Raw genomic sequence first — 24,983 nt, 5'->3', positions numbered from 1 at the left:
CAGACCCCTACGTGTGGTTTGACCACACGTCACGAGTTGAGCAGGACTGTTAACTTCTTAGTTCTGGACCCTGTGTGCATCTGTGAATGCAGCCTAATTAGATACTGGAGTCTTCAGCAGGCATGTCATTCTGTGGCCTCATGTTGAACTTATTAAATAAAAACTTTAGTTATTTCTCATGCATAAAACTGTTAAGCGGTGACTGCCATTTTTTTTTTTTTCCTGGAGCATTTGCTTCAGAGCTCTGAGTGAAAGAGCATATCTAACCTCGTGAAGCCTGAGAGGGAAGGGAAAGACAGGGCTTTAGCCTCCTCTCCATCTCTATATGTGGCTGGAGTATCCTTTGATACTAACAAGATTGGAAGCAGTCTCTTTGCAGGGTCTCATAGGGTAGGTCTTGATGCTAAGAAGGGTTAAACTTAAGTGACCGCCAGGGCCCCTGCTTTTGCAGATGAGGAGCCTTATGCCCAGATTTATAAAGCGATTTGTTTGTTTTCATGCACTTAGTAAATAGTAGAGCCAGGATTTAGACCTGGACCTTCCTCTCGCTGGGCCAATGCTTTTCCGTGCCGTCTCGGTTGAAAGCACTGGTCTGGTGGTAGAGAAAACCAGTTTTGGTAGGAAATGAGGCAGTGTCTATTTTTGTTTTAATCTTGCCTAGGATTACAGAATTTTAGATCTGGAAGGGATCCTGTATAATGTATGTGGGGAACATGAGATTCGAAGCAAGAAGACCTGGATTCTGGTCCTGATACTTCCTGTTCATTCTGTGTTTTTATCAGTTTAGAAGAAGCATAAGTGAGCTCTACAGACAGCTTTCTGGAAATTGTTAGGAGCCAAGTTCCTTGTGGGGGCTTTGTTTAATAGTTCCTGAGCAGCTCTGGCTGTCTACTGATGCGAGATCAAGCAGTGAAATGATCTTTGGAATTATTCTGGCACTGCCAGGAAAAATCTTCTATTAGTACTGTTTAATTTTAGTTTTCTCCTTTTTTCTGTAACAACATGAGGACATGGTGCCTGGGTTTGAAGAGTGGGTTTCATAAGTGGGAATTTGGAATGAACAATGGCAGGGAGAGCATTCCTGGCCTTCTCTGAAAGCTCGCACAGAAGTAGCTGGGAAGGGAAAGTGACCAAGAGAGGGCAGAAACAGAGGGACGAAATCATAATACTAAAAAGCAGCCAAGACAATTTTCTGGTAAGAAGTTTATTCCTGGACTCAGTAACTATTTGGAACACTTCCCAGTATGTTCTAGATGACAGGAAGATGGAAGGCAACAGAGTGAGTTTTGAGGGGTTGGTTTCCATTACTGATGAGCAGAGAAACATTCCAGTGCCCTGGGAGGTAGCTTATAGCTAAGCCGAGAGGTGACATGTATGTATCATTTTAGGATTTGCTCACCATGTGTCATGCCTGGTGATTCGACAAGCTAAAAGTAAGGATCTTCATGTGTACTATTCCTCCTGACAATTTGCTTTGTTATTTACAACAAGGCCCCTAATCTCTGGAGTGATGATTCCCAGAGCTACAAAACGCATGTGATATTCTGGCACTGGCACAAGCTGGCTGGCCTGAGTTTTGCTAGATAAGATAGATATCAGCAGTGTTCGTTTGTGTGCAGAACATAAGCTGGCTAGTGTCAGTACCATCTACATGATTAGTATGGTTAACATTTTCTGACTGATGGTGGGAGCCAGTGTTTTCTCAGTGTTATTTAGATTTTAACAGAAAAGCCTGATAATTGCTACATTAGCCAGTTCTAGACTTCAGTACTAAAAACAACAAGAACTAAAAAACTGACTTTAATATTTACATAGTATTTGATATATGCTAGCCACTGTTCTGAGTGATTCATGTATAGTAACTCGTTTGTTTTGCACAAAAACCCTTTGAAGTCGAAATACCATGATTGTCTCCATTTACAGATGAGGAATATGAGGCAGAGAGAGTGTTTCATGAAATAATGCAATGCGATTCTGTCACTGGCTACCCAGTTGGTGCAGACTTCACAGGTTAAGGGCATAGTCCCCAAGAGGACTGCTGTCACTTCAGACACTGACCAGCCATAAACTTTGGGTGTTTCCTGCCACCTGTGCTCTGACCGACTGGCTACAAATCATGGGTTCCCACTAACCATCCCCTCAGGTTTGATAATTTGCTAAATGACTCACAGAACTCAGGAAAGTGCTGTACTTATGATTACAATTTTATTATAATGGATAAAAGTTAGGGCCAGACGAAAGAAGAGACTAATAGGGTGAGGTCTAGGAGGGTCCTGAATTTGGAGCTTCTGTCCCTCTTCCCCTCATGGAATCAGGACCTATCACCCTCCCAGCACATTAATCGTGAATATGTTTGCTGACCGGAAAGCTCATCTGAGCCTCAGTGTCCAGAGTTTTTATTGAGGGCCTATTTCATAGACATGATTGATTGAATCACTGGCTCCATGATGGCACTCATTCTGCACCCCCTTTTCCTTTCTGAAGGTTGGGCTAATATCTCCTGGCCCAAAGGCCCAATCTCCTAGTCACCTGGTTGGTCTTCCTGGTCACTAGCCCCCGTCCAGAGTCGTTAGCTCAAACTCAAGTGTGATCCAAGGGCCCCAACATGAATAACAGAGGGATTTTTTTTCTATTTTTTCTATTTTTTTCAATTTTCCTATCACCAGGGAAATTGACCTGAAGACAAAGACCACCGAATTCTTTGTTATGCAAAATTAAGTAAGAAAGAGTTGAACAAACTGGGCTGAGGAAGGATTAAGAACAAGGGAAACTCCAGGGATCCCAGCAGCAGGGACTAGGGGATTGGCTTTTTCTAATTAGCTACTCTTAGATGTCTCTGCTTCATTCATTTGTTATCTAACTAAGTATCTTTGCTCAACGGTCATATATGGTGGAGGGAGAATCAGATTGGCATAGTTTGGATCACAGACTTATTATGTAGGGTAGAGGCAGTGAGAGAATATATATGGGGCTTGGTGGGGGGCTGTGGCAATTTCCAATCCCTCTAAGACCCTGTGAGGAAGGGGGGCTGGCAGTTCTTTAAAGGAAGGTAGGCCAGGTAGATTTTGTAGAATCTTTGAGAAACAGAATTATTGTTTGCATATTTGAGCCAGTGGAAACAGTAACAGTGCCCTTAGAGGATGGTGGGAGGCACTGACCTAAGAGCATTCTCCTCTAAAACACGGTTTCTATTCTTCTAAACAAAGTGCATCATTACTATTTTTTCTCCCTTTCCCTGGACATGTGATTTCAAAGGATGCTATCAGCCAAACAAAGTAATAATTTCTTTCCCCATTTGTATGGATCAAAAACATCTTAAACTATCAACTTTTATTCTAACTAAATAATATGATTCCAGCTGAAAGCAAAAGAACCCAGTATTCTCGTGTAACTTTGACCTTTGCCTTGAGAAAGTATTTATTTTCTACTGGAAATAATTTGGAAATAATTCCAAATAATAATTTGGAAATGATGAAATAAACTCAACAAATCTCCAGTTCTGTCTGTGCTATTCTTTGTAGGATGGATTTTTCACAGGAGGCAGTTGGAGAAATATTGGCAAACCAGGAGGCTTTTAGAGAGAAACCCTGCAGAACTGGCCTTTCTCTGTTGACATAACCCAGCAGGGGCAGGTGGCATTGGACTTCTGTCTAAACCATTTCAGAAGTCAGATCAGTATAAAAGAGCAGGCATCCCCTTTTTGCTTTTACATAAACCCAATGAGAGAGGTGTTTATCCTTTTGTTTTAGTTACATAAAAATTACTTTGCTAAGTGAATCTTTAAGTCATTGAGTTAAATACCTCAGCCATTGTTGCTACATTTTGGGGGAGAAAGATATAATTGACTTTTTCTTTCTCTTTGTCTTGGATTCTTTTAGATCCTTTTTTTCCAATAACAACAACAAAACCCAACTAGCATCAGTGCAGTGATTTAACACCACAGTCATTTTTGGTTTACATTAAATAGCTACTTGAAGGTAAAAGGTCTTACTTGAATCCACATTTAATAAAGGAAACTGAGCATCTCTCACCTATTTCTGTTACCAAGTCCTAAGGATTCTACCTCTCTCCTATATTTTATGTGCATCTCCTCTGATACTGCCTTAGCTCAACTTCATCTTTTTGAAAGATTTATTCAGTTGTAATTGATAATACAATCAGGTGTAAATACTGAAAGTGTATAATTTTTTTTGAGTTTTGACACATGTATACAAATGGATATCCTTTATGAGATATATGTTTTGCAAAGATTTTCTCCCAGTCTGTGGCTTACCATTCTTTTGAAGAAAGGTAAGTTTTAATTTTTCTGAAGGCTGGTTTTTCAATTTGTGCTTTTGTGGCTCATCCTTTGATATCATATGTAAGAAATATTTGCCTAACCAAAGGTTACACAAGGATTTTCTCCCATGTTCCCCTCTAGAAGTTTTATAGTTGTAGGTTTTATGTTTAGGCCTCTGATCTGTTTTGTATTCATTTGTGTATGTTAGTGTTAAGTATGGATCTGAGATCTTTTTTGTGCTCATGGATGTCTCAATTGTTCTAGAACCATTCGCTGAAAATTCTGTCCTTTCTCCACTGCTAAAAATCAATTGGTATTAAGGAGGGCACGTATTGCAGGAAGCACTGGGTGTTGTACACAAACAGTGAATCATGGAACACTACATCAAAAACTAATGGTATAATGTATGGTGACTGACATGACATAATATAAATAAATAAATAAATAAATAAATAAATAAATAAATAAATAAATAAATAATCCATATAAGTATGGGTTTATTTCTGGACTTTACCTTCTGATCCACTGATCTATTTGTCCTTATTGTCAATACCGTACTATTTTGATTACAATAGTCTTATACTATCCTTTTAGTCAGATAGCGTTCACCTTCCAACTTCCCTTTTTCCAAGTTGTTTTGGCTGTTTGCTCATGAATCAACTTGTCAATTTCTACAAAAAAGCCTGATAGGATTTTGATTGGCATTACATTGAATCTATAGCTCAGTTTGACAGAACTGACATCTTCACAATATTGAGTTTTCTGATCCATGAATAAGGTACATCTTTCTATTTATTTAGGAGACATACTTTCGGTAGTATTTTGTAGTTTTCAGTGTACAGGTCTTTCATATCTTTTGTCAGATTTATCTCTATTTCATAGATTTTGGGTTATTGTATTTTTTAATTTGTGGTAAGATATGTAAAAATTTGATTTTTATATAATGATCCTTGTGTTCTACAACCTTACAATAAACTCATTAGTGAGATACCATCAGAGTTTTGAGATAATCAAGTCTTCTAATAAAGAAAGTTTTATTATTTTATTTTCCAATCTGGATGTCTTTAAAGACTTCTTCTTGTGGGGGTGTCTGGCTGGTTCAGTTGGTAGAGTATGCAACTCTTGATCTCAGTGTTGTGGGTTTGGGCTCCATATTGGGTGTAGAGATTACTTAAATAAATAAGGTCTTTTTTTTTTTTTAAGATTTTATTTATTCTTTTGAGGAGGGGAGTACAAGCAGGGGGAGCAGCAGAGGGAAAGAGAGAAGCAGGCTCTCTGCTGAGCAGGGAGCCCAATGCAGGGCTCAATCCCAGGACCCTGGGATCATGACCTGAGCTGAAGGCAGATGCCCAACCTACTGAGCCACCCCCAGGTGCCCCCATAAATAAGGTCTTTAAAAAAAAAAATCCTTCTTCTTGTCTGGTTGTCCTGGTTAGTATCTCCAGTACGGTCTTGAAGGGAAGTGGTAACAGTAGGCATCTGTGTCTTGTTTCTGATCTCAGGAGGAAAACATTCAGTCTTTCACCATTACATATAACATTGGCTGTGGGGATTTTTTTGCAAAAGTCTTTTGTTAAATTGAGGAAGCAACTTTCTATTACTGATTTGCTGAGAGCTTTTATCAGGAATGGATGTTGGATTTTATCAAATGAGTTTTCTGTCTGTTGAGATGATTGCCTGGTTTTTCTGTTTTTATTTGCTAAGATGGTGAATTACATTGATTATTTTTATTTTTTAAAACATTTTATTTATTTATTTGACAGAGAGAGACACAGCGAGAGAGGGAACACAAACAGGAGGAGTGGGAGAGGGAGAAGCAGGCTTCCCCGCAAGCTGGGAGCCTGATGTGGGGCTTGATCCCAGGACCCTGGGACCATGACCCGAGTCGAAGGCAGACATTTAACGACTGAGCCACCCAGGTGCCCTACATTGATTATTTTTAAAAAAGATTTTATTTATTTGAGAGAGAGAGAGAGAGAGAGGGAGCACATGAACAGGGGGAGGGGCAGAGAGAGAGTGAGAGAGAGAATCCCAAGGAGACTCCACCTTGAGCATGGAGCCCAGCTTGGGGCTTGATCTCACAACCCCAAGATCATGACCTGAACCAAAATCAAGAGTCAGATACTTAACTGATTGAGCCCCCCAGGCCCCCCACATTGATTAATTTTTAAATGTTAATCCAACCCTGCATTCTTGGGATAAACCCCACTTGGTCATTATCCTTTTACTCTGTGGTTGGATTCTACTTGCTAAAATTTTGTTTCAAATTTTTATATCTTTGTTAATGAGGGATATTGGTTTATAATTTTCTTATAATACCTTTGTTTTTGGTATCAGGATTATGCTGGCCTCATTGAATTAATTGGGAAGTATTCTTCAATTTTTCAGAAGACTTCATATAGAATTGGTATTATTTTTCTTTAAATACTTGCTAGAGTTCACCAATAAAGCCACATGATCCTGGAATTTTCTTTGTGAGAAGGTTTTTAATAACAGTGTCAATTTCTTGAATAGGTATAGGACTATTAGGTTATCTATTTCTTCTTGAGTGAGCTTTTGTTGTTTGTGTCTTCAGTTTGTCTATTTCATTAAGTCATCAATTTACTGGTGTACATTTATTCATAACCTTTTCTTATTATTCTTTTTAATATATTTATATGCTCAAAGGACCAGTGTGTTTGGTCACAAGGATTTTCTCTATTGTTGGCTATTTCATTGATTTTTACATTAATCTTTATTATTTTCTTTCTTCTGCTTACTTTGGGTTTAATTTGTTCTTTTCTGGTTTGTTAAGGTGGAAACTAAGATCATTGTTTTGAGGCCTTTCCTTTTTTCTAATATAGACATTTAATGCTATAAATTTCCTGTAAGTACTGCTTTAGGTATTTTGCAAATTCTGGTATGTTTTGGTTGTTTGCTTTTTTCTAACTGATTTATTGGTGGCATAGACAGAGTAAAAATACCTAAAATGAAAACACAACTGGTGATGAATCCTTATTATCACTTTTTCTTTTTTCTTTTTTGGTCTGATACAGTCTCCAATAACTCCAATACAGTGTATTCCTTAATAATGTATTCCAATTTGAGGAATTCTTTTGGCCCTGGAAATGCATACCTCTGAAGTCTGTCTTATATCCATCTAGTAATGGTTCTTCACTATGTTAGATGATATGTTTTCTTTTTTTTTTTTAAAGATTTTATTTATTTATTTGACACAGAGAGAGAGAGAGAGCGAGAGAGGGAACACAAGCAGGGGGAGTGGGAGAGGGAGAAGCAGGCCTCCTGCCAAGCAGGGAGCCTGATGCAGGGCTCAATCCCAGGACCCCGGGATCCCGACCTGAGCCAAAGGCAGACGCCTCAACGACTGAGCCACCCAGGTGCCCCGATATGTTTTCTTTTGATTTTCATTCAGTTCAAAATACTTTCTCTTTCCTTTTTGATGTCTTTGATTTCCTGAGTTTTTTAGAAGCATGGTATGTAGTTTTCAAATGTTGGGGGATTTTCCAGATATTTTTCTGTTATCAATTTCCAGTTTAATTCCATTGTGGTCTGAGAACATACTTTGTATGGCTTGAATCCTTTAAAATATTTTTTTTTCTTTTTCAAATTTTTAGTTAAAATTCTAGTTACTTAACATACAGTGTAATATTGGTTTCTAAAGTAGGAATCCTTTAAATATTTTTTAATCCTTTAAAAAGTTTTAAAACCTTTTTTTTTTTATGTCCTTGAACATCATATATCTTGGTAAATGTTCCATGTGCACTTGACTATTGTTGGGTGGAGTGTTCTATAAATGTCCATCAGGCCATGTTGGTTGATGGTGTTGTTCAAGTCTGCTGTATCTTTGCTGATTTTCTGCCTATTGCTCTTATCAGTTATTTAGGGCTAGTATTTAAATTTCCAACTATAATTGTGGATTTGCCTATTTCTCCTTGCCTATTAATTCTGTGAGTTTTTCTTCATGTATTTTGAAGTTTTCTTACTAGGTGCATAAAGATTTAGGATTTTTTTTTAAGTTTATTTATTTAAGTAATCTCTACACCCAATGTAGGACTCAAACTCATGATCCTGAGATCAAAAGCCTCATTCTTTATCAGGTGAGCCAGTCAAGTGCCCCAAGATTTAAGATTATTTTGTCTTCTTGATTAATTGATCTCATTATTATGAAATGACTTTCTTTTTTCCTAGTGATATTCTTTGCTCTGAAGTCTCCTTTTATATTAATAAAACTTTCTTTTGAGTATTATTGGTTTTGTGTATCTTTTTCCATCTACTTACTTTTAATCTACGTGTGTGTGTTTTGGGGGCGCAGAAGGAGAGGGAGAAAGAATCTTTTTTTTTTTTTTAAAGATTTTATTTATTTATTTAACACAGAGAGAGCAAAAGACAGACAGAGAGATAGAGAGCAAGCACAAGCAGTGGGAACAGCAGGCAGAGGGAGAAGCAGGCTCCCCGCTGAGCAAGGAGCCTGTTGCGGGGCTCGATCCCAGGACCCTGGGATCATGACCTGAGCTGATGGCAGACGCTTAACTGACTGAGCCACCCAGGTGCCCCGAGGGAGAGAGAATCTTAAGCAGGCTTCACACCCAGTGAGGAGCCCGACGTGGGGCTCCATCTCACGACCCTAAGATCATGACCTGAGTTGAAATCAAGAGTCAGATGCTTAACCGACCGAGTCACCCAGGCACCCTCTTGTGGTTTTATATTTAAATGCATTTCTTATAAACAGTTTATGATTGGGTCTTATATTTTTTGCAATCTGATAATCTCTGCCTTTTAGTTGGGGTATTAGACCATTTACATTTAATGTGGTTATTAATGTGATTAGATTTGAGGCTACTATCTTGCTATTTGTTCTCTCTTTTCTTCTGCTGTTTTTTTAATTCCCCTTTCCTCATTTTCTGCCTTTTTTTTGGATTAATGAGTAGTTTTTATGATTCCATTTTATCTTTTTTTTTTTTTGGTTTAACTGTTTTGTTAATTTTAGTGATTGCTCTAGGAGATAAAATATGCATCTTTAACTTATCACAGTCTACTTTCTAGGGATATTATTATTTTAGTTTTTATTGAAATATAGTTGACACACAATATTACATTAGTTTCAGGTGTACAGCATAGTGATTCAACAACTCTATATGTATGCTGTGCTCACCACAGCTGTAGCTACTGTCACTATATGATGCTATTGCAATTGCAATACCACTGATTGTATTCCCTTTCCTCTACCTTTCATTGCTGTGACTTATTCATTCTCTTTGGAAGCTTGTATATCCCACTCCCCTTCACCCATTTTGCCCTTTCCCCTAGCCCCTTCTCTGGCAACCACAAGTTTGTTCTCTGTTTTATGTGTCTGTTTCTGCTTTTTTTTTTTTGTTCATTTGTATTGTTCTTTTGATTCCACATATAAGTTAAATCATATGGTATTTATTTTTCTCTGTCTGACTTACTTTACTTCACATAATACCCTTCAGGTCCATCTGTATTGTTGCATATGGTAACCACATCTTCTTTATCCATTCATCTACCACTGGATACTTAAGATTGCTTTCATATCTTGGCTATTGTAAATCATGCTGCAGTAAACAGGGGTGCATATATTTTTTCAAATTAGTGTTTTCATTTTCTTTGGGTAAATACCTAGTAGTAGAATTACTGGATCATATGGTAATTTTATTTTTAATTTTTTAAGGAACCTCCATACTGTATTCCACAGTGACTGCACCAGGTTATATTCCCACCAATAGTACATGAGGTTTCTCAAGAGATATTATTATACCTTATCACATATAGTGTAAGAACCACAGTGGTGTACTTCCATGTCTTCCCTTTCAGCTTTAGTTCCACTCTGCACTGTGGCCTGGAAATTCTTTCAAAGCCAGAAGCTAGGTCAATTGTATCTCCTGCCTCATTTGATTACTATCTCTCAAAGATCACTGTCCATTGTAGGCTGATGTCCAGTGTCTTGAAAACCATTGTTTCATATATTTTGTCTTTTTTTTTTCCTGGGTTTTTTTTTTTTTTTTGGTTGTTTCCGGAGGGAGGATGAATTCCATTCTAGTTACTTCATCTTAGCCTGAAGCAGAAACCTCAGCTTAATCATCTTTTGATTGGATGCTTTCATACTATTCTTCTTGGCTCAGTCCACCTCATACTGTAGTTTGTCCTTTGATTGGTTCCAGAGAGATCTTTCAAAAGTAAATATCTGACCATGTCTCTGCTTGCATTTTTCAGTGGCTTCTCATTAAAAAAAAAAAAAAAAAAAATTAAATAACGAGACAAACATGCTAGGACACCAAATTCTTAGGTGGAAGAAATATTCTTAATTGGAACCTGGATAAATAAAGGTATTGCTAAAGATGGTACAAGTAAATTCCTGTGTAATCATATATGATAATCATATGTTATTTTGAAGAGATAAATATTGGGTCTTCTTTTGGTTAGGTAACACTTGAGCTTCTGTAGAATTAGCAGTAAGCTTAGGTTACAACTGCTGTCTCATTTGGTACTTAACAAAATAAGGTACTTGAAAGCTCAGTAGTTGTTGATGAAATAAATTACTATAGAAAATGCCATCGATTTTTTTAAATGTTTATCTATGAGATGTTAGATGCATTAAAATTAAATGTCCATTTGTAATCTCAACTAAATTATCTCAGGGAAAAAAAGTTCAATATGTATATGTAAATAAAAATCTAGTGATCTTTTATATCCTGAGAGTTTCTTCATATTTTAATGCTGCATTTCTCCATCATGCCTATTCACCTTTGTAGTATTGGCCCCAAAAGGTACTGTTTCTCTCCTACAATTTGTGCAAATATGCCTGCATTAAAAAGGAAAAAAATTAACCGAGTACCTTCTAGATTGTGCTAGATTAGCTTATGAGGCCCATGCTAATTTCTGTGATCTTATTTTTCTTATTTTTTTTTGAAATTTTTAATTTAAATTTAATTTAGTTAAAAAATAGTGTATTATTAGTTTCAGGGGTAGAATTTAGTGATTCATCAGTTGCATATAACACCATCAAGTGCCTTCCTTAATGCCCATCACCTAGTTACCCCATCCCCCCATCCACCTCCCCTCCAGCAACCCTCAGTTTGTTTCCTGTAGTTAAGAGTCTCTTATGGTTTGCCTCCCTCTCTGTTTTTATCTTACTTTATTTTTCCCTCCCTTCCCTTATGTTCATCTGTTTTGTTTCTTAAATTCCACATACAAGTGAAATCATATGGTATTTGTCTTTCTTTGAGTGACATTTCGCTTAGCATAATACCTTCTAGTTCCATCCATGTTGTTGCAAATGGCAAGATTTCATTCTTTTTGATGGCTGAGCAATATTCAGTTGTATATATATATCCCACATCTTCATTATCCATTCATCTGTCGATGGGCATCTGGGCTCTTTCCATAGTTTGGCTATTGTGGACATTGCTGCTATGAACATGGAGGTGCCCCTTATTTTCTACCACTTTCCATCCCATCTCTTCTATGGCTACACTGATTTATCTGCAGTTACTAGGATATGTCATTTCCTTTCATTCCTTGATGCTTTCACATATACTGTTCCCTCTGTCCTTCCCCCTTGTTGATCTGATTAAATCCTAATTGATAATTAAGACTCAACTTAAGTATACCCTTCTTTAGGAAATCTTCCCTGGAAACCATAGGCTATGTTAGGTGCCTACTGTGTTCCCACAGCTCCTTACCCTTATCTCATCATCGCATGTAGCACACTAATTGCAACCATCTGTTCCCTTGCCTGTTTTCACACCAGACTGCTTGAGGGCATTATCTTATGTGATTTTTATATCTTAACACTTAGCACAGGGCCTGGCCCAGTGTAGGGATGTGGAAGACAGAAGTTTGTCCTTGGCTCTACCATTGTGTGATCTTAAACAAGTGGTTTGGCACATTCAACATTCCAAAACCTAGGTTCTCTTACTGCTCTGCGGCCATGCAGACCTGGTTTGTGCAGGGTGGCCTTGTGGTGGGCCTGTCACCTGAGGCCTTGACCCAAGGGCCGGATTCTTTTTGTAATGATGATTCAGGGCTTGAGGTTGACACTACATCAGAAAACTAAGACCCCTGCCTCCCTCTAGGCGCAGATGGCAAGCTGCTAGTGAAAGCCAGAAGGAAACCACTCAGAGAGACAAAGCTTGGGCCTAGGCCACAAACCGCTTTTAGGAGAGGGCCACTTTGGTACGATTCTGTAGGTCTGTGGGAGTGCTCTCTATCCAGAGTAGCCAGAAAGAAGCTAGGCTTTGTGATGCCTTTTCTGTCTCACTCTAGCAGTCAGCCATTCCTTTCTTGGTGCCCCCACATCACCCCATATGAAGTCCTATCTTACCCTCATGTGTTTTCTTTTCTTTTTTAAAGGTAAGATGTTTTTATTTTTTTAAAGGTTTTATGTATGTATGTATGTATGTATTTGAGAGAGAGAGAGAGCACACGCAGAGGGAGTGTTAGGCAGAGGGAGAGGGAGAAGCAGGTTCCCCGCTGAGCTGGGATCCCGATGCGGGGCTCCATCCCAGGACCCTGGGATCATGACCTGAGCCGAAGGCAGACGCTTAACGCCTGAGCCACCCAGGTGCCCCGGAAGTTATGCATATTGGTCTCTGTATGTAGTAACTTGCCCAGAACCTACCAGAGTAGGAAGCCAGGGAAAGCTTGGTGAATGAATAAATGAATGGTGGTGGTAATAATAATTAATATTTTCTTGGTATTTACTTATGCTAGGAGCTTCCCATATCTTCACTTTGCTCTTGCGACGTGAGAACTCTGATTCTCACCATTTTATAGGTGACAAAAATGAGACCCAGAAAGGTTAAGTAACTTGTCTGTGGTCCTACATCTAGTAAGCGGTAGATCCCGAATTCAAACAAAAGCCCACATTCTTAACCACTGTGCTGACTGGCTGACCAAAGGGCTGAGCGAAAGCTGACTGAGCGATCAACTGACTAACAGCTGTGGGAAGGAGAGGCAAAGAAAGGACTGTCAGCAGTCCTGCCAGACATAGTTCTGTTGGGGTGTGGGTTTGAAACCACAAAACTAAATGAGGGCTTCATCTGGAGGCACCATCAGTCCATTAGGGGAAAGAGATCCTGATTCAGGAGCCCATTTCTTACTGCTTATTCTTTCTCTGGCAAGAGAAAGGATTGGCCAAGGCCAAGGATCTGTTCTGGCATATTCCTGGATGTATCGCTATAGCTCAAGTGCTAGGGAGTAATACTTACTGTTGCATCTTTCTGGAATGCCTTTCCCCCAAGTATTCACACGGCTCACACCTTCATTTCACCTTCTGTTCCAATGTCACCTCATCAGGGAGGCCTTCCCCGATCCGATCTGAGAAAGCGCTGCTCTTTATTCTCTTACCCTGCTTTGTTTTTCCTCATCGTACTTATCACCACCCAACATAGAATTATTTGTTTATGGTGTTTTAGTTTGTCTCTCTCCACCAGGGATCTGGGGCTCTGTTGTGTGTACTGTTGTATCCCTAGCTCCTAAAGCAGTGCCTGGCAAGTAGTCAGTGCTTGGTGTTTGTTTTTGTTTTTTTTTCAGTGAATAAATGATTTTGGAGTTTGAGACTACCTGCCTTCAAGGACGTTTATCATTTGGCCTCAGTAATGCCTTACTCTTCTTGTCTCTATATGTTGCCCTTCAACTCCAGACAAACTGGAGTTAGTGTTCTCTGAACAGGCCTCACATTTTATAGTTCTCTCTTTGTTCACGTTTCTTCCCTCTTTCATATATATATAAATCTAGCATTCTAAAATGGCCAGGTATTTGGCAGTCCTCAATGACTTCATTTTTTTGTGGTTGTTTCAGAATAAAGTGGGAGAGTTTACTCATTTTTTTTTTTTTAAAGAATTTATTTATTTGGGAGAGAGAGTGCAGAGTGAAAGAGAGCGCACACAAGCAGGGGTGGATGGGCAGAGGGAGAAGCAGACTCTCTGCAGCGCCTGGGTGGCTCAGTCATTAATCGTCTCCCTTCGGCTTAGGTTATGATCCCAGGATCAAGCCCCACATTGGGCTCCCTACTCAGCGGGAAGCCTGCTTCTCCCTCTCCCACTCCCCCTGCTTGTGTTCCCTCTCTCGCTGTGTCCCTCTCTGTCAAATAAATAAATAAAATCTTAAAAAAAAAGAAGCAGACTCTGCTGAGCAGGGAGCCCAACACGGGGCTGGATCCCAGGACCCTGGGATCATGACCTGAGCCAAAGGCAGATGCTTAACCAACTGAGCCACCCAGGCGCCCTGAGTTTACTCATTTTATGTAAAAATCTTTCTCAAATGGAAAAGGCCCCTTCCTATCTATGAAACATAATATGGAGGCCAGGATAGATCTTGACTTTCTGAGAAGCTAACTGAACATCAATTTCTGGAGTTCTCTGCTGATACGAGTAAGGTAAGTGCTTTACTTCCATGAGAATTCTGTGGGTGAAAGTGATGCTGTTGGTGGGAAAGCATAATGGAAATCCTGATGGGATGTGCTACCTGTGATCCAGGACCTACAGAGTGCCTTCATTTGTCCATTCATTCATTTATATTGATTCTTTTGTCCAGTAAACTTTACAGAGTAGTTCAAATGATCTAGCTCTGTGTTAGACATCAGGGAATGTGGAAATAGAAAAGACATGTTCCCTACCACCACATTGGTTCAAGCACAATGGAGAAGAGAGGTACATGACTAAGTAATAACAATATAACATACAGCTCCCAATATAACATAAGGGAGAGCTAGTACTTTTTATTTTGAAGGTTTTAGAAGAGAGGATTTTGAAATGGGCTCCAAAGCGTTTCCACAAGTGTAGAGTTAGTGCTGGGTTTTAAGGATTAGTTGGTGGTTAGCAGGCCGCAAAGAGGGAAAAGAGCTTTTCTGGAAATAGCAAAGACCTAGAAATCTGAGAGCAATGTCCAAGGATGCATAAGAAAATAGTGCAAGATACCGATTCTGTATAAGATCTGCCGAGGTAAGAGCTACAGCAGAGACAGCATCCAGGGCAGAGCTGTGAAGTTCAGGTTGACTGAACCGAATCTGAGTTGGATGAGTTTGACTGTTTGCCCAGCGGTGTCCAACTGTACAACACAATCATCTGGGGAACTACAAGACAAGACTATAGCTTGTACTTTTATTGCATTTATCTCATTCTTTAATTTTTGTGTATGTTTTACAATATACCTAATGTCAGCATGTGAATCTAATTTATGAACAGCCATAAAACAGCCATATATTGGCAGTGTACGGTCAAAATACAGTTAGAGTATGTCATGAAAAGGGTTGGAGACTACAAAGTTAGTCACCTTATAGATTTCTCTTAGGAAGGACTCTTTGGTATGGAAAACTCCAGGGGTTGGCCTTCTCTGACTCCGCGTAGTATTGTCTGTCGTTTTGCCCAGAGATGTAGTTTTTGATCTCTCCAGGGGCCTTATGGACAGGCTCAGGGTGATGAGAGGCTGATGACTTAGAAGACTGTCTCTTGTTTGCATGTCCTCCTGGGATTTAGACATGTGAGTCATTTGGAGACCGTATCTGTACTAAGCCCTCCTTGTCAAATTCTGTGGCTTTCTACTGACGGCAATAGTTCTTTGTACTTGCTCTTACCGTCTTCCTCACTTTGGCCTGGAGATTCTTCCCATTTTCTCTTTTGGAATGAGAAAGCAGAACAAGACTTTTAGCTTTTAGGTGCTTGAACCTTAGGGGCAAGAGGCCCTGATACCTCGCCTTGACTACTGAGTGAGTGGGACACAGGGTTGCTCTCTGACAAGGATGCAGCCCATCCTGGCTTGCTTTGCTCAGACTGCAGTGACTCTGGATGGCCACACCATGCTGCCAAGCCTACTTGGATAGGGCGTCTGCCTAGGTAACAGAATGATCGCATGCACACACACGGAACAACTATCTTGAGATTTATCCTGACACGCTGAAGCTGTTATCCTTTTCCCAATAGCTTAGCCATGTAGGGGCTGACTGTGTTGAGAGTCCGTCCTCACTGGAGTGTGGTGGCCCCCTTACAAGATCCTCTGTCTCACTTAATGTAGTGTTTAGAGCAGTGGTTCTCAGCCGGGGGGTGGGGGCATCCTGTCCCCCAGGGAACATTTGGCAGTACCTGGAGACATTTTTGACGGTCATGAGGGGCAGCATGCTACACCTAGTGGCTAGGTGCCAGGGAATATTGTTATCCACCCTCCACTGCAGAGGACGGCCCCCACAACAGAGAATTGTTCTGCCCAAAATGCCAGTGGTGCAGACTGAGAAACTCTGGTTGGAGTGCCTCTGCCTGTCTCCGCCGCAGCAGAAGGTGCAGCTCGGGAGGAGTTCCCGCACGCCAGGCGTCTCCATGCTCCCGCTTGCATCAAGGCATCCCCCCAGTAGACAAGGGGCCCTTGTGGCTCAGCTAGCCTCAGGCCTTTCTAGCAGCAAAATAGTGGCCTTCTTCCCACTCCCCATGCCAAGCAAAAAGGCCCCTTTGTGCGAGACGCGGCTGAGCGCCCTTGGCAGCCGCGGTGGGAGCGTGTTGTTCTCCGCACTTCACAGGCTGGTACTTGTCCGTCTGCCTCAGGTCTGTGTGTCACTCGGCTACGCCTTCACTACCTGGCATTCCAGACTGTGGTGAATGCGCGCATTTGTCACCAGGTGTGCACAGAGGCAGGTACATTCTTTCTCAGGAATAAAAGGCTGATACGTCCTACTTTTTTAACCCTGCTCTGTCCTCCCTCCTCTCCCAAACCCCAGGATTTGAACATAGCTCTTGGACATTAATTTCTCTCTTCTTTTCAATGTTTTCTAGTCTGGGAATTCGAAATTTAACCAAGCGATGACCAAGCGCCCCTTGCCTAGCCTCTGGGATCTTGTCCTCTGGGATGCGGTCTGAGGGCACTAGACCGGCCTCCCTTCCTCCCCAGGCCCCTTCCCCTTCTCACCTCCTGTGCCTCTGCAGATAGTTTCAGGTACCTCCAGAGTCTCTCGGCCTCAGAACTTCCCTCCTGAGCTCTAGAAGCTTCTTGAGGACGTTAAGAGATTGGAACGTTTTTGCCTTCAGCCTTGTTTCCTGCAGGATGTCTGAGTGTCTGCTCTATGCCATGGGCTGGGCTCCACTGGAGGAGGTGTAGGAGAACGAAGGGGCAGGCCCAGCCTTCCAGCTTCTCCAGCTTCCATGAGAGTGACAGAAATAGCCCAGCATCCGAGGTGTTGCACTGTGTATTTGTTTAAGGAGATTGTTGTTTCTGTTTGCGGGCCCACAATCAGAATGTCTCTGGAACTCCTCATGTGGGGGTCGTTATTCTTTGAGTAAATTCTTATTGATGCTACTATATAAGAAGCTCTATTTTATTTTATTTTACTTTTTTAAAGATTTATTTATTTGTTTTAGAGAGAGAGAAAGAGAGTATGAGGGAGAGGGGCAGAGGAAAGAGGAAGAGAGAGAATATTCAGGCAGACTCCCCGCTGAGTGCAGAGCCTGACCCAGGGCTCCATCTCACCACCCTGAGATCAGGACCCGAGCTGAAATTGAGAGTTGGATGCTTAACCGACTGAGCCACCCAGGCGTCCCAGAGAATCTGTGTTTTAGAGATAGTGGGCTGGGCAACAATCAATAGGACATAGTCCATGTCTTCAGTATTGTCTGACTTTTAGAGGGAAATTGGACAACATTCTGATGAAAGGCAGTTTTGGGGAAAGACATGGACCTTAAGAGAAGAGAGTGAGAAATCTCACCATTTCACTCTGCTTCAGAACGTTTTTGGCTTCTTCCTGCTCACAGCAGTAGTCTTCAAACTTGAAGAATGCACAAATCCCTTTTAAGGGAAATAATTTCTCTTGGACCTACAATGCTGACTTAAATTGTTTTTATTATAATTATTATTTAAATGTGTACAAACATAAAATGAGGTTTAAGTTGCTATATAAAATTTGTATACAAATATAAACAAAACCAGATTCATCATTAAAAGCAAACTTCAAATCCAATAAAAATGGTATCTTTTTGCTGAAACTCAGTGGCTCCCACGTTTTTTAAGTTCAGCATGCCAGTATCAGTGGGTGTCATCTGATACACATATCCTTGTATGTCATCCAGCCAGCCAGCCATCAATCTATCAAGTAGAGAGAGAGAGAGAGAGCGAGAGAGCACAAGAGTACATGATGGCTTAGAGCAAGGGTATGGAGCCACATTGCTTGAGTCCAGACATTTGCTTTACCAATTCCTAGCTGGGCAGCTTTGGGAAAGTTATATATAATGTTTCTGTACCTCAGTTTCTTCTTCTGTAAAACAGGGATAAAATGGGACCTATCTTTCACATGGTGGTTGTGAAGATTAATGAGTTAATATATATGAGGCTTCTAGAACAGTACCTGTCATATAGCAGGTGCCACAGAAAGGATGGCATTTATTAGTATTACTGTCATTATTCTAGTTCAGGATGATTTCATCCCAAATGCTGGTAGAGTGGAAGAGCAAGTCCGTCCCCTCTGGGTCAAACAAAAAGTACAGTATGTACTCCTTTCATAGTTAGGATTTTGTGGAGGGGGGAGATGGTAAACACATAAGCATGCAGTCAGTGAGAAGGCCGATGTGACTGTGATGGTAAGTTCCGGTAGTGCTTGTGTTCTGGAATCAAGGCTTTGCTCATCTCTTCCCACAGTGTACAACTGGACCGTGGATGAGGTGGTGCAGTGGCTGATCACGTACGTGGAGCTGCCTCAGTATGAGGAGACCTTCCGGAAGCTGCAGCTCAGTGGCCATGCCATGCCGAGGTCAGGAGGAGACTGGCTCTCTCTCCCCCAGGGGTGCGGGGGATGGGCTGGGGTCGGCTACGTTCAGGCTGCTCTGGCCAGTTACCCGAGGTTCCACCCTTTTCAGGGCAGAATCTGCAGACCTCTCTTCTTCTCGCATCCGTTGGGCACTTACTGTAAAGCATGACAGTTGCTTCTCATCCGTTCTCTTATGTAGTATTGCTGTCATGCCTGGGAATAGTACTAATAGCTGTCATTTATTGGATGCCTAGTACGTGGCAGGCACTCCTATTCCACACTTTGTATACAGTATCTCATTTAATTCTCACATCAATCCTGTAAGGTAGGTATTATTGCACGTAGATGGTGAACATGGCTAAGTAACTTTTCCAAGGTCACGTGGCTAGTTAGAGGCAAAACTGATTGGAACCTAGATCTGGGTGGGCTTCAAAGCCTGTGGTGTTTCTTTCTTCTGTTGCTGTCCCTCCAGCAGCTGCCTCTTTTATTGCCCAGGAGCCTCGGGACTCTGTTAGCCTCCCCTGAATTATCCACATACCGTGTATCTGCTCTAAAGAAGCGGTGTGAGGCAGGCCTGACTCCCCTTGGCCCCAGCCTCCTTTCTGGAGTGGCTCTTGCAAGGGCTGTGGTGCCCTAACTCTGCCTCCTTCACAGGCACAGTGCGCCAGGGCCTGCGGGGGAGGGGAAGGGGAAGGGATGGAGCTCTGCGTGGGCTTCTTGTGGGATGTCAAACCTAGTGCCATGTGTCATTCAGTCATGAATCCATTTACTTATTCATTCGACACATATTTACTGGGTACCTGCTCTGTCCCAAGCACTTGTGCTGGGTGCTAGGGATAAAGATGACAACAGCCCACCCTTGCCCTCAAAGGGCTCACTGTCTGGTAAGTGCTGATTATGTACAATCTGTCATCTTATTACGTAGGTGCATCTGGTTATGAGCTTCAACAAAGGGGAAAGGGGAAGGTGAAGCGGTTGGAATGCCCACCCACGACAGCCTCCGGCCCCAGAGCTGCCAGGCCCTGCTGTCCAGGCCTAGTGGAGCTGGCTGCTCCCCATTCCGCTGCCTGCAGCCCTCTCTTCACAGCTTCTCCCTACTCTGGAGAGAGTAATAATCTTAATGTTGGTACATCCCCTTATAGAATACTTTCCTACCTGTTATTTCAGTTGATTCTCACAGTTCTGGGAGAAAGGAATGACTACCCCAGCTTTTGGGTGAGCAAACTGAATTTCAAATATTTTATGATTTATCCAAACTGGCAAGTGGCGGAGCTGGGATTTGAACCCAGGTCTGCCTGGTTCTAAGTGCCCTGCTTTTTTCACTGCATCTTCCTCTTGCCCCCATATAGTTGAAGATAGGCTTCCTGGAAATATTCAGTGTAGTTCTCTTTAACAAAACTTTACCCATCATCTACCCCGGGCAGGGTTCTCTCCTGGGCTCTGAGGACAAAGAAAGGCATTAGACCCCCTTAAATAGATGACGTCTGACCATGAAGCTCCAGAATTTAGGTTTCTTTCTCATTACCCATGGAAATAGCAGCATTGCCTTGTGGATTCCTGGCTCATTCCATCTGGAGGAATAGCTATGGCTTGGATTAAAACTCAAACATAGGATAAGAAGTCAGTTCTCAGGTCATGGGCTCACGTAGCCTTCTTGTAGCTAGGATTAGATCCAAGACCAGACCCAGCCAGGCCAGGCAGAGGGGTAGAGGAAGGCAAGCTGTGGCACCTTAGTGACAGCAGGAAGCATGGAGCCTCAGTGCATGGCATGTGGGATGGAGTGGCAGTGGTTCTCAGCCCACCACTAGGCAACATGGTATAATGGGAAGAATCTAGACGATTTGAGTTCATTTCCTGCCTTTGCCATTTACTTGCTGTGTGACTTTGGGCAAGTTACTCAACTCTAAGTCTCAGTTTTCTTATCTGTGAAGTGGAGCTGATGATAGAACTGTGTTCTTAAAGTCAGAGGACTAAATGAGTTATGTAAAGTGTGAAAACAGTACAAGGTACACAGTAGTTGCTTAGTAAATGTCAGCTCCTTTCTCATTTCTCTCATTGCTCAGAAATAAATAATATTCCAGTTCTTAGATTTCTTTGACAAATAGACTGTGGAAAAGATGACACTTATTTTGATGAGTTACATGGAGGCCAGTACACCTGGTAGAAGTGTTCTCTCCAAAGAGGAACCCCGAGAACTCTCAGGCTTGTAGGAAGCATCTGATTTTACATAAGTTTACACAGAAGGAAAAATGGGGCCCCAGAGGAGAGACCAAGCAGCTTATGATCAGACAAGTGAGTTGCTGACTCAGCTGGGACCAGAAGCTTGATCCCCTGACCCCTTGTCTCATTGCCTCTCATATAGGCGGGCTTGATTGCTTCCCAGGGCTAGAGAAGGATGTAGCTGCTCCTGTACCCAGGCAGGAGTGTAAATCACACACCACAATGGCAGAGGCCTCTTTTCTACCTGGGGAGACAAAGCTATGCATCAGAAAAGAGCACTGCCTTCATGGAGTAGGGTAGTGGTAAATGCTCACATGTGGGGCCCGGACCAGTGCATTGATAACCTTTCATATCTTATACCCGTCTCCTTCTGTGCCCACAGTGTTCTAGCAAAAGAGAAACAAAGTCCAGTTTTTCCTGGGTCGTTTTCTGGTTTACAGACCCTCTCTTATTAGAGTTATCATGAATAGTATGTTGAAGGTCATAAAAAATTACAATAATCCGGGAGTAAATTGCAGTGACTCAAATACAAGATAAGAAGACTAATGCAATGTTTGTCATCAGCAGGTTTATACTTAATGGCAAAGGGTTAGGATTAGAGGCCGTCAGAATTGCTGGGTCACGTGGCACGATGTTTTGACCGGGGTTAGACAGGAGAATGCATTTACGAATGGTGGGAGCGTGGGGGCAGATGTATACTGGATAATCCCTGGCAGGAGAAACACAACAGAAAATTTACAGTTGGGGGTGGGAATGGTCACAGATGGACAATCCTCAGAGAGTAGGATTCTCAGGAGATGGTGGACATGGGCAGAACATATTCTCGGTACATGTTATGTGTCTGTCCCTCCTTACTCCCTGTTGAAAACCACTGGTCTAGACTCTGTGTTCTAGAATGCAGAGGGGAGCTGTCACCAGGAGCTAGAAGTCATGGAAGTGTTCCTGGAGGAGGTGGGTAATCCTACCAGTCTCCTTCCTGGTTTTACTGGCAGGAAACTGAGCCCCTCCTCTTTGCTCCAACAGGCTCGCTGTGACCAACACCACCATGACAGGGACTGTGCTGAAGATGACAGACCGGAGCCATCGGCAGAAGCTGCAGCTGAAGGCCCTGGACACAGTGCTGTTTGGGCCTCCTCTCTGTGAGTCCTGGGGAGAGAAGGGCTGCTGATGTGACATGGAACCCAAGGCTGTTGGGGTGGCTGGGCTGAGGTCCTGGGTCTCCTAGGCATACCTGCAAGGCAACACCTCCAGTCTTTCCACTAAGAAATTAAAATATGAAGTACCAAATAGGCTTATATTTTAATCCAGCCAGATGGCAAGGTCCATTCATTAGATACATTAAGAAAATACCTACTTTTTGCCAGTGCTGTGCCAGACCCTAGAGGAAGGTCTGGATGAATCATATTCTGCCCTAAAGGGATAAAATGAATGTTCCAGAGAGGTGCACAATGCTTCTGAGGTCCCAAGGAGGGAGAGAGAAGGCATCCTGTAGAAGAGGTGGCATGTGACCTCTGCCTGTAAGGATGGGTAGGGCTTTATACCGTGCAGGTGGCAGGAGAGAACATTCTAGGGGGAAGAAACAACTGGAGCAAGAATACAAAAGCTGAAATATGAAAGGTATGCTCAGGGATAATAAGTAACCCATAGGGTCTGAATGCCATTCAGCCGTTCCTTGCTTTCACCATGGACCTGCAGAGCATATGAACTGATTGCTGAACACCTTGTGTCCTTGGACCAGCCACAGACGACTAGGTGGGCTTCCACAGAATCATAGAGACACTCAGGCCTAAGGAAGGAGTAGTCTCTTCAGCCAGGGGTTACTTGAGAGAATTAGGTAGTTCAGTTCCTGAAGATCTGCAAGGTGGGAATGGCCAACCCTGCCATCCTTTTCCTTACTCTAAGTGAACTCTGGAGGAACAAAAGTGGTAAGATTTCTTAGAAAATTAGCCTTCACCAAGCAGGCTCCTAGGGCCCACTTCCTGCCCTTTGGGAGCTATCGGCATCGGTTGAGGAGGCCAGCAGCAGAATGAAATAGAACCAGGAACGAGTCCAGAGAAGCCAGCTAGCAGGCAGGGTCGGAGACTGTAGAACATTTTCCCATCCGTGCATTTGGCTTGACAGGTGCCCAGGCTGGTCTCAATAGAGGTGGGTGGGTCTGTACTTTTTTTGTTTTTTACATTTTTAATAAACTTTATTTATTTATTTATTTATTTTAAAGATTTTATTTATTTATTTGACACAGAGTGAGACAGCGAGAGAGGGAACACAAGCAGGGGGAGTGGGAGAGGAAGAAGCAGGCTTCCCGCCGAGCAGGGAGCCCGACGTGGGGACTCGATCCCAGGACCCTGGGACCATGACCTGAGCCGAAGGCAGACGCTTAACTGACTGAGCCACCCAGGCGCCCCAATAAACTTTATTTTTAAGAGTAATTCTAGGTTTGCATCAAAATTGAGTGAAGGTACACAGATTTCCCATACGCCCCTGCCCCTGTACATGCATAGCTCCCCCATGGTTAGCAAACCCCCCCCCGCCCCGCCCTGAGTGGTACATTTGTAACAGTTGATAAATCCATCAGTTTGATAACAAATCGATAAACCACTGACACATCACCATCACTCAGAGTCTACACTTTACATTGGAGTTGACTTTTGGTGTTGCACAGTCTGTGGGTTTGGACAAATGTATAATGACATGTATCTATTGTCATTATAGTCTCGTATAGGCTAGTTTCACTGCCCTAAAGGTCCTCTGAGCCCCACCTGTGTATCCCTCCCTCCCCCTCAACCCCTGACAACCATTGGTCTTTTTTTTTACTTTCCTAGTTTTGCCTTTTCCAGAAGGTCTGTGCCTTTTGAAAATGTGAAACAAAGCAATATGGGAGAAGACTGGTTTTCTTTTTCTTGTCCACTTCCTCTTCTTTTCTTGCTTGATTTTCTTTCTTTCTTTCTGGTCTTAGGACACATTTTTGCTTACCATTCATTGTGTAAGTTTTGAATAAATGACACAATGAATGGCTGTAGCGTTTACGTGAGGGCCACTACTGAGCAAAGGCCTTTCATTCACCAACATTTATTGAGCAACTACTGTGTACCAGTATAAATGACAGGGTCCCTGCTCTCAAGAAGTTCCACCTAGGGGCGCCTGGGTGGCTCATCGGTTAAGCATCTGCCTTCGGCTCAGGTCCTGACCCAGTCCTGCGTTGGACTCCCTGCTCAGTGGGGAGTCTGCTTCTCCCTCTCCCTCTGCCCTTGTGCTGGTGCTCTCTCTCTCTCTCTCTCTCTCTCTCTCTCTGACAAATAAAATCTTAAAAAAAATTTTCATCTAAATGGGGATAGGCATATCAATAATAGAGTAAATGATCAACAAATACAGTGTTATAACTATCATGGAAGTCTTTCAGAGTTCAGCTGGGAGCACAAAATAGGGACAGGTTTTCAGTTTGAGTCCTAGAAGCTTTATGGAGAAGATCATTCTTGAGCTGAGTCTTGAAAGATGGAAAGGAGCTTTATGAGACTCTTCCCATGAACAGCTTACACCCTTCTCTTTGTATACACCAGCAAGAACACTTAACACCAGAAGAGTCAAACCCAGCAGTAAAAGCTAGGCTACTTTTGCAGAAGCTCTCCTCTGTTCCCCGCCAGGAAGGGGAAGCCTTTAGCAGCCTGAAAGCCTTCTTTAGTCTTCTGAGACATATTATCAGACTGTTACTGTTCTGTATCGAGATCGGAGTTACCATATCTGAAA

The 24,983-nt window shown here is 42.2% G+C and overlaps 1 protein-coding gene across 4 annotated transcripts in view; it reads left to right on the top strand.

The window, feature by feature from the left end:
• Nucleotides 1-24,983, top strand: part of STIM1 (stromal interaction molecule 1) — a 190,557-nt gene that overhangs the window by 136,873 nt on the left and 28,701 nt on the right. For all 4 annotated transcript variants that reach the window (XM_088017883.1, XM_028116039.2, XM_028116038.2 and 1 more), the window contains exons 4-5: nt 18,911-19,022; nt 22,263-22,378. In XM_088017883.1, the coding sequence (XP_087874009.1) occupies nt 18,911-19,022; nt 22,263-22,378 (228 nt within the window). The remainder of the gene's footprint in view (nt 1-18,910; nt 19,023-22,262; nt 22,379-24,983) is intronic.

This window comes from Eumetopias jubatus, unplaced genomic scaffold (assembly GCF_037043125.1).
Source record: "Eumetopias jubatus isolate StellerSeaLion01/CBP00866 unplaced genomic scaffold, mEumJub1_p1.0 scaffold_13, whole genome shotgun sequence".
In the NCBI taxonomy this organism is placed as follows: Eukaryota; Metazoa; Chordata; class Mammalia; order Carnivora; family Otariidae; genus Eumetopias; species Eumetopias jubatus.
Note: the sequence above shows the minus strand (reverse complement) of the source record. Positions and strands in the feature narration are given on the sequence as shown.